The sequence below is a fragment of the Dipteris shenzhenensis genome, chromosome 4 (assembly GCF_047967505.1).
Source record: "Dipteris shenzhenensis isolate YYH24624 ecotype China chromosome 4, Dip_SZ_1.0, whole genome shotgun sequence".
In the NCBI taxonomy this organism is placed as follows: Eukaryota; Viridiplantae; Streptophyta; class Polypodiopsida; order Gleicheniales; family Dipteridaceae; genus Dipteris; species Dipteris shenzhenensis.
In genome coordinates, this window is record NC_141599.1 from 26,064,525 (window position 1) to 26,074,442 (window position 9,918).

At 45.6% G+C, this 9,918-nt stretch overlaps 1 protein-coding gene across 1 annotated transcript; it reads left to right on the top strand.

The window, feature by feature from the left end:
• The first annotated feature begins 7,515 nt into the window (after positions 1-7,515).
• Positions 7,516-9,261, top strand: LOC147902649 (uncharacterized). Its single transcript, XM_087373133.1, has 2 exons — positions 7,516-7,982; positions 8,921-9,261. The coding sequence occupies exons 1-2, from the start codon at positions 7,519-7,521 to the stop codon at positions 8,964-8,966; spliced, it is 510 nt and encodes a 169-aa protein (XP_087229259.1). The 5' UTR covers positions 7,516-7,518; the 3' UTR covers positions 8,967-9,261.
• Positions 9,262-9,918: the final 657 nt, after the last annotated feature.

Here is a 9,918-nt window from a genome sequence, read left to right on the forward strand (position 1 = left end):
AATCAATCTTGCTATAATTATTTTTTCAGAAACTTATGTCACCCTTAGGTGTTTGATATACTTATAAAGACTTTGATTTTCAAGCGTGCAAAGTTTTACATTTGAATATTGCCTGCATAAAAACCTGCGTTACCATACATTTGTGATCATTTTGTAATCACATGTAACGGTTTTTGTTCTCCTCCTATTTTTAAAACATAGTACTATGTCAAAAACCACATCTACATCAAGTTACGAAATTTTCCCAAAACATCAAAATAGCAATTTTATGTCCTATTATGCTCTAAGAGAGAGGAGGCTAAAGGAGGCAAAAGTCAAGAAGATGACATCAGAGCTAAGGAAAAAGATGGACGCTCCTCTCAAATTATAGTGCAGGTGCCACCCATGACTCATGACCACAGTCATCGACACAACGGACCTATCGTCCATGGGTTTTTGCATGGCAAAGACCCACACACTGGCTCTTTGGCAGTCTATCTATGCAAGCAATAAAACCCTAACCCACAGATGACTTCTCTTGGAGCGCTGGTGGAGGACTATTCTCCTCATTTAAGTACTACTGAGGTTGAAATTGAGAAAACCTCATGGAGTTCTTCTTACCATAATTAGCAACACATATATAGGAGGGAGCATAGTAGGAGGCCATTCAAGGGTGAAGGGAAGGAAGGAGGAGTGCCATGAGGACGAAGAAGAAGAAGGGGTAGGGTAGGGCAACATAGGGGAAGGGACTCAAAGTCCGAGTGATCCGACCAAAACACATATTTCATTAATTCTGGATTGTGCAATGTCCAAATTCATTTTTATAAGTACTTTTGGAATTTTTAAAATTAAAATAAATACTATGGAAAAAAATATTAAAACATAAAAGCAAGCAAATTTTAAGAGTGTTTTGAAGCAAATAAAATTAAGTTTATAAAATTTAACGTGACATCTTACATATACTTTCTTATCCTCTATGAATACCATGACATTAATAGTTACATAAAAAACTCTCATTAATAGTTTCATCAAAAGAATTTTTTTCTTAATTAAATTAACTTAATTTATTAATAATTTAAGTTAATAAAAATAATTTAAATGCATGAAAAAATTAATTAATGGATGTATGCCCCATGCATGACATTAATTTACCACCATAATAGTCCTCTAAAATGTTCAAGATATCATAATGGTATTAATAAACACCTTTTGAGAGTTTAAAAACTTCCAAAACCTGGTGAATATGATGTCACACAGGACACTGCACATGCATGCATGGCACGGACATGCCTTTGGTTCATCGATGGAAGTCCATTAGTACATATGGTGGGATTGGTGTGCTGCACTTGTCCACATGGCATGGGCATGCCCATAGGGCTTTTACTTGATTCGTGTTGGTATGGGATTCACGCCGCAGCTATTGACGGAGGGGAGGGAGGAGGAAAGAGAGAGAGATGGAGGGAGGTAAGAGAGAGAGGGAAAGGAAGGGGAAAGGGAGGAAGGGGAGGGGGAAAGGAAGGGGAAAAGGAAGGGGAAGGGGAAGGGGAAGGGGAGGGGAGGGAGAGAGAGAGAGGGGAAGGAAGGGGGAAGGGAAGGGGAGGGGAGGGGAGGGGAAGGGAAGGGAAGGGGGAAGGGGAGAGGAGGGGGAGGGGAGGAAGGGGAGGGGAGGGGAGGGGTGATGAAGGCAAGGGGAGGGGAGGGGGCCTCCCTAATGCATGCTCTAGCATCGTGGCCTCCGATCGCCAAAGAACAAAAAAAGAAAAGGAAAATTTGAGGGGGAAGGGGAGGGGAGAGGGCTCCCTAATGCATGTTCTGGCAGCCACAGTCAGAAAAAAAAACAAAAAGAAAAATTTGAGGGGGGAGAAGGGGAAAGGGAGGGGAGGGGTGAGGAAGGGAAGGGGAGGGGAGGGGGCTCCCTAATGCACTCGATGGCCATGGCCGTAGCCACTCGATTTGTGTTTTGGAGGGGAAGGGGGAGGGGAAAAGGGAAGAGAAGAAGAGCGAGAAAGGAGGGAGAAGAGAGAGGGAGAGGGGAGCGGAAGGGAAGAGAGGGAGAAGAGAGAGGGAGAGGGGAGGAGAAAGGGGAGAGGAAGGGGAGGGAGAGGGGAGGGGAAATGTGAGAGTCAAGATATAAGCCACAAAACCCTAAAAATTTTCTTTTTCCTCTCCCTCTCTCCCTCCCTCTCCCTCTCATTTGAATTCTAGGGGAGGGAAGGGAGAGAAGGGTGAGGAGAGAGAGTGGGACGTTTGAATTCTAGGGAGGGAGAGAGCGAGGGAGAGGGAGAGGGAGAGGGAGAGGGAGAGGGAGAGGGGGAGAGAGAGGAGAGGAAAAAGAGAGGGAAATTTAAAATTTTTAGAATTGAGTGGCTTATATATTGACTCTCACATTCCCCTCCCCTCTCCCTCCCTTTGCTTTCTCCTTCCTCTCCGCTCTCCCTCTCTCTTCTCCCTCCCTTCCCTCCTCTTCCTCTCCCCTCTCCCTCTCTCTTCTCCCTCTCTTCCCTTCTCCTCCAAAACAAAAAATGAGCGACCACGGCCACGGCCGTCTTGTGCAAAAAAATAAAAATAAAAAAATAAAAAATAACTTATTTACACACACACACACACACATTTTTTTTGTGGGGCTTGGTGGTCTCGGCTGTGGCTGCCAGAGCATTCATTAGGGAGCCCCCTCCCCTCCCCTTTCCCCTTCCCCTCTCCTCAAATTTTCCTTTCCTTTTCTTTTTTTTCGGCTCTCAGTGGCCGTGGCTGCTAGAGCATGCATTAGGGAGGCCCCCTCCCCTTCCCTTCTTCATCCCTCTCCTCCCCTTCCCCCCTTCCCTCCCCTCCCCCCTCCCCCTCCCCCCTCCCCCTCCCCCTCCCTGCCCCTTCCTTCCCTCCCCCTCCTCTCCCACTCCCCCTTCCTCACCCTCCCCTTCCCTTCCCTTCTCGTCCCCTTCCCTCCCCTTCCCTTCCCCTTCCTTCCTCTGTCTCTCTCCCTCCCCTTCCCTTACCCTTCCTCTTCCCTTCCCCCTCCCCTCCCCTTCCCTTTCCCCTTCCTTTCCCTCTCTCTCTTACCCCCTCCCTTTCTCTCTCTTTCCCCCTCCCTCCCCTCCATCAACAGCCACAACGTGGAATCCCACACTGACATAGATCAACTAAAAGCCTCGACGCACATGGACAAGTGCAACGCACCGATCCTACCATATGTACCAATGGCCTTCCATCAATGAACCAAGGGCATGTACGTGCCATGCGTGCATGTGCAATATCCTGTGTGACGCCATATCTACTAGATTTTAGAGTTTTTAAACTCTCAAAACGTGATTATTAATACCATTATGATATCTTGAAGATTTTAGAGGACTCTTATGGTAAATTAATGTCATGCATCGGCCACACATACATACATATAAATTTTTCATGCATTTAAATGACAATTATTAATTTAAATTGTCAATAAGTGCAACATTATAGAGAGATTTTGTGAAATTTATTATGTGGAAATGACAGTGCCAGAAAGTAAACTTTTGGTTCTCGAATGATATTTTCATAAGGTATACTTTCCATTTGGGAGGATTTTTAGGATTACTCCAAATATAGACAATGGAGTCCAAAATTAATGAAATGTGTGTTCCAAATAAAAAATTCATGGCATGAGCATGAATCTCCCCTATGAAAACCCTTCAGCCCAAGAGTGACCATTAGAATTGTGGCATGCGACCTCTTGTCCACAACTGACCTTCCATCTCCTCCAACCTTTCTACTTCCTCCCCTTGCAAAGCCTCTATCCCAAAGCATCATTCTATGTGACACATCGTAGGCTCTTCTCCTTATTTTTTTCCCGCCTTGTCTGTGATTAATAGATGAAAGATGGTGGGTGCTAGTAGATCCTTTTCTAGCATTGGTGCCTTTGGCTATATGATGGCTGCCCTCTTTAGCACATACCATGGAACTTAGGATAGTGGAGATATGTTGATGCAATGTGCCCCCTTAAAGCCCTCTTTTTCTTCAGCTGCATAGTCTATATGAGCATCTAGATACATAGCTACATTGGATAATTACTTAGTATTATACTCAGATAGTATTACACCCTCCATGTAGACCCATAGAGAAAATTGTGGGGATCCTATTGAAAGAGGTGAAAATTTCACGCCTTTTGGCTCTTCTTGTATGGTGGATTCCCCAATGGTTGATTTAGCATTACTCTTGGACCATCCCCTTTGGTTGATTGTGTGAGATCCCTCCATTGAACCAAGGTAAGTTGCTCCTTGAGTGAATTGGTGATTTGGGCATAACCATTTCCTTACCTATGGGCAATCACTTGCGTGTGATGATTCTAGATGGTTGAGCCTTCACTCTTGCCTAATTGTGTATTGCCAAGGCATATGCCCTCTTTTGTGGTGCTTCGCCTTCATTGTCTATGTTAGGCTGAACTACACTTTGTGGCTTTGGTTGGTGTATTGATATGTGGCTTTGGTTATGCAATTGTGCTAGGCTCTTCCTTTTATTTTTTGGTTGCATTATAATCCAATCTACATGTCAAATTCTTGTATGCTAGTAGTGGGTTGAGGCTTGTATAGATATATGTATGCTTTAGATTATGGATTTGATGGAGGAGTCACCTTGGTAGTAGGCAAGTGGTCTCCTAATCTTAGTAGGGCTTAAGCATTGTATTAGAGTGGTAAATACATTGTGGGAGAGCACATGAGCGAGTGGCTGGGGCCGAGCTCATGCGATCTAGTGGAATCTCACAAATGGCAATGTGATGGTGGGAGTGTCTGTCTGAAAGCAAGGGAAACATGAAGAGAGAACAAAGGAAGGAAGGGACCATAACATGAAGATAGGATAAAATTGTATGAGGGCACCTAGTCACCTTAAAAAAGGAGACAACTCATCCCTATACACATGGCATTTCAAAGGCATAAGTAGAAAAGAAAAGCGGGGGTGTCATCCCTATCCCCCGCGCCCCCCCCCCCTAAAAAAAAAAGGAAAGAAAAGAAATAAAAAGCTAGTGATTATCTCACATCTATTTATACAAAGAATTACATTATATGTTTTCTTTGTATAGGCACAAACACCCAAGGAACACCCACCACACATCTTACAGAGAACTCTCTCCCCCCGCCATATGTGTGCCATGTCAAATGCGGATCCCCTTTAAGGAGCGGAGTACATTGCAGGACCTTGATATGAGAGGGCCTTTATAGACCTAGCACTTGAGTGTGGATGGGCTTATGTGATGGGTACTCAGCCAAAAACTATTAACTTGGAAAATTACGAGAGGTGCCCAAGTTGTGGGGCAACCAAGACTCCTGAGTCCTTGCCCAAGTGCTTCTCAGAGTTCATGGTGGGGCTCAATTCATTGTTGACTAATAGGGATGCTACCATTGTAATGAATGCCTACAATTGCAAATGCCGACCCGATTTCCATGTGTAAAGGGGATACACTCGACGAGCAACGAGGCTGGCTAAGAGCGGCTCCCCACACAAACGCTAGTGGGGATGTCTGGGTAGTGGCATCCAATGTTTTTGCATTACTGTGTTGGAATGCTAGGGTGAGGGCAGAAAGCTTGAAGTATTTCATTAGGCATCAACGGCGGGGGTTAGTGGAGCAACAATCTCCACCGTCAGAGTAAAGAACATCACAAATCGTAATGCGTGCCTCCCATGGTAACTGGCAGAATTCTCAAGATTTACTTGGAGAATTGGTAAATGGCAGCGGCGCGACCTTCCAACGTGGCAATGGTGCCATTAAATACGACCATGCGACCAACCATTGCCTGACACGCGCCTGAAAACAGCTATGCTTGCCAATCATTGCTGTACATGTGGCGTCGCTTCCCCTCGTCGTCGACGATCGAGAATGCGGCTCTGGTCACGCCGGTTTCTGATCGGAAAGGCGGGCGACCGGCTTCTGGCCTATGGCGACTAGTGCCCTCCTTTTCCTCCGGTTTCTGATCGGAAAGGCGGGCGACCAATTTCTGGCCTATGGGGACCAGTGCCCTCCTTTTCCTGCGGTGGCCGGTGACTTCCTTTCTTCCCTACACCAAAAATCCTACAAGCGTCAACCGTGGCCTAAAACTGTGAAAAACTGGCGTTATAATGCTGGACTAGCGTTTCATGGGATGTGTGTTGGAGCAATATCTAGGCATGAGCGTAATCTGAGTTTAAGCATAAAATTACGTAATTTAAGAGCCTAATCTGAAGCACAATTGTGAGGCGATCGACAGAATTAGCAAAATGGAGCTTAGTTCAATTGTCTTGAAGCTCAAGGTTTATCGCGACGATCAGTGTGGATCGGAGCGACGAGGATATATGGCAACCTGCAGAGATTGACGAGCTCTGAAAGTTTTTGGGGACCTTGCGGAATGAATTGAGTCGAGCATTTTTTTGCTCATCGCGACAGCTGGGGCAACTCCGGGAATATATATGCAAGGGCGATGGCGATCGCGATGAAGAAGAAGACGCCGCCGAGCAGAGCTCTTGGCCGCCCGCTGCTCCTGATCCTTCAATATTATCCGTCCGTCATCGCAACGTTAATAATCCTCCAATTCGTGTGTCGTTCCGGCAATCAGTCTCCCTGAACGTCCGTCATTGTAACGTTCCTCCAATTCTGTCGTTCCGGCAATTTTCAGTCTGTCATTTAGTTTTCTGTGAATCTTAGCGATCCCTCTAGCCAACAACTAGCCACAGTCTCCGTCCTACGTTCAGTTTCGGCAGATTCTGGTCCACATTCGCGTGCACTGAGAAAAACTGCTGAGTGGCGCCCCGGGACGACGTGCAGCCGAACGACGAGCCAGACAAGGGGATGAAGAATTGGCTGCGGCAATGTGTCGATGCAAGAGCCGCTGCGTGCGATCTCGAGCACTGCTACTGTACCATATAGAAACGCCATGATAGTCCAGCGTTGAGAGGCGTGTAGAGGAGCCAAGAACGAGTGGTAACGGCGGTGTGCGCGACTCGATAATTGCGAACGACCGTGTGAAGCATTGTGGCGCACTGGTCAAGGACCTGTGGATCGGAACTTCGGAACGTGGTCGGGAATCCGCTGATCAAGCGAACAAGCAGAGAGAAACGGAAGTTTTGGCAGACAGTGTGGCTCGACTCGGCGGACCGAAGCAGGTCGGTTTCAAGAACTGTGCTGCTATTTGGGGGAGCGAAGGGGAATGGGAGGGATGTGCTCTTTCTGAGCGTCGGAGTTTTTCGTTTGCTGACTGCGAGTAGTACTACAGAGGATCGAGAAGATTTTTGCGTGGCGCAGAGAACGACGAAGAATTCGGTTGATAGCGGGAAGCAATGCAGAAAAACGGAAGAGAAAATTGTTGTGAGCTGATCGCGAGGGAGATTGAGTAACGAAACGGTGCGAGCGTCTGTTGTGGAAGAGGAGGAAGAGGGAAGAGAAGCAGGAAGGATTCATCAGTTACCAGTAGCGATTGCTCAATCGCGATGGGGAATTCATGCACAGGAGGAAAGATGATGGCGAGTGGAGAAGACGATCAAGCGGTAGGGAGTGACCAGATCTTCCCTCTGAACGGGAATTCATGCACGGGAGGAAAGATGATGGCGAGTGGAGAAGACGATCAAGCGGTAGGGAGTGACCAGATCTTCCCTCTGAACGACAATTTTCATCACTTACGGCCTCATCGCATCCCCTACTGCGCTATCTCGCCGACGATCGATTCTGTTTACCGCAAGGTGATCAGCAGCAACCTGAACGACGACGCTCTCCCGCAGCAACACCCCAAGAGACCCGTGCTCCATTGCCTCTGGCACAAGGACTCGCAGCATCAGGTGCTCTCCCACGAGGAGCTCGAGAAGATCATGCTGAGCATGGGCTGGAAGGCTCGGCCTCCCCGCCATGGCTGGCGAAGTTATTGCCTCTACAGCGATGGCTATTTCGGTCCCAACTGGCTTGTGGCTCGTCTTCCCTATCCTGATTTCGTTGATGCACGCTCAGATTATCTGGATGAGTTCATCGCCGACGTGAAGAGCGCTTCCGGAGAAGAGTGCTTCAGCCTCTGGTATGACACTTCCTTCTCTTCCTCTGATCTCCCACTCTGTTCGCTTAGCAATTCTTTGCTTGGAGGATCGTGCTTGGTCTTCGTTTTTTGCTTGTTAAATGGTTTTTGCTTACCCTCTAGTGGTCAAGAGTATGAATGAGTTCCTGCAAGCTTCAGTCAAGCTGTATTCGATCAGTACATACCTTCAAGCTGTATTGGTCATTCATTCATCAGTAGTCTCTATTCGTTTCTTCAAGCTGTATTGATCCTTCGTATCAAACTGTTACCGTTTCATCAAATGCTATGAAAGAGCCTACTCTCTACAGAAGAGTTTACATTGAATTCCCGCTCACTGTTTTGACCAATTGGTCATTCATCGGTAGTCTGTATCCATTCCTTCAAGCTGTGTTGATCCTTCGTATGAAACCGTTCCTGCAAGCAATTTCTCTTTCCGTTATCATCAATGCTATGGAACGGCCTACTCCTGTCTACAGAAGAGTTTAAATTCAATTGTAAGAAAACTGTTTCTGTTTGATCAATGGTATCAAAGAGTTGAGAAAACTCGCAAGGGTACGAAAGAGCTTCCTGTCTTTAGTGCAGTAGTTTGATTAATTTGGATCGGGCGTCCTCCGCCTTGATGAAATGTCTGAAACAGGTAATTCACGATAGTTCCACATTGAATTTAGCCCCAATTCAACACAGTATAGTATAGTTTCAGTCGATCAACTATCTGAACGTGGTGATTGGTGTTCTGATAGTGTGTTCCTGAACTTTGAAAGTAGAATTGATGCAACCTGAAGGGACCTGAAGGGTTGAACTACTGTTTCTTGGTCACCAGCTTTCCTTTTGCTTATCTTCTGTTCGAATACACAGCATATGGAACTCATTGTTTATGGAAAATTATGCACCCAACCAGGAAAGGAGCCGACATAATTTGACTCGTCTATATATTCATGCAGGAAGTTTGCAGGCCCCGTTCCAATGGGGGGAAGTTCACCATCCTGAGCCCTCTTCATCCAACTTGAACCATTAAACGTTCCCAAGGCTGGCCTTTTGGAGGAGAAAGAGTAGCATCTCTCATGTACAGGCAGTATACAGAAACAAAACTGGTAGCCACATGCTGTTTTGCAGCAGTTACTGTTTCTTAGAAGGGTTTCCAATTTGGAGTCCTGCAGGTTTCATGTGATCCTTGTCATCACAACGATGCTCATATTTGATATACTTCACTTACACTGTTTTCTGCTTTCTGAACACCCATGGATTCTCAGATATAGGCAGAAGGTTGTATTCTGTTTTAACATATTCCACCCATACATCATTATTGTGCTTATAGGATGACTTCTGAGACACACTTTCTAGTTGGATCTTTAATAGAACTTTTATTCACTTCGTAACACTAGCAGATCCTATACTCGAATGCAAATTTATCAATTGTCAAATGTTCCACGATGGGGCTTCAAATTAATCAAGATCCTCTCTTCATTAGAACTTGCAATCTTTAGGGTAAAGGGGCTAGTAAAGGGGCTAGTAAAGAGGCAGTGCCTTGAAAATGTTAGCATCCCCCTTTTTTCTCCATGCAAAGACCCAATAAAGAGGCATGAAAAAGGGAAAATATGCTAAGCTGTCAAGCTCTTATGAAAAGTTAAGTTAGTCTACATGTGGCATAATACTGGCCCACCAATGCCTTTAGTATTGGGTATTTAAGTTTTCCACCAAGTTCAAAATTTTCTCAAATTTTTGGGAAAAATTATATCCTCTCTCTATTGAGATTCATGAGATGCCCTTACATTTTGGAAAAGATTAAAAAATCAATAGGCACAACCCCTTACATTATGAAAAACTTAGGGGCGCACAAGACTGGCCCCTTTACCCTAGGACAAATGATGTCGAAGGATGATCTAATTGAAGAAGATGGAAATTAAATTAGACCCTTTAAAAACCAATAAAGACTACAAAT

Coding starts and splice junctions, on each gene's coding strand:
- LOC147902649 (XM_087373133.1), top strand. CDS start 7,519: ATGATGGCGAGTGGAGAAGACGATCAAGCGGTAGGGAGTGACCAGATC. Junction 7,983..8,920: donor GAAGAGTGCTTCAGCCTCTG/GTATGACACTTC, acceptor ATATTCATGCAG/GAAGTTTGCAGGCCCCGTTC.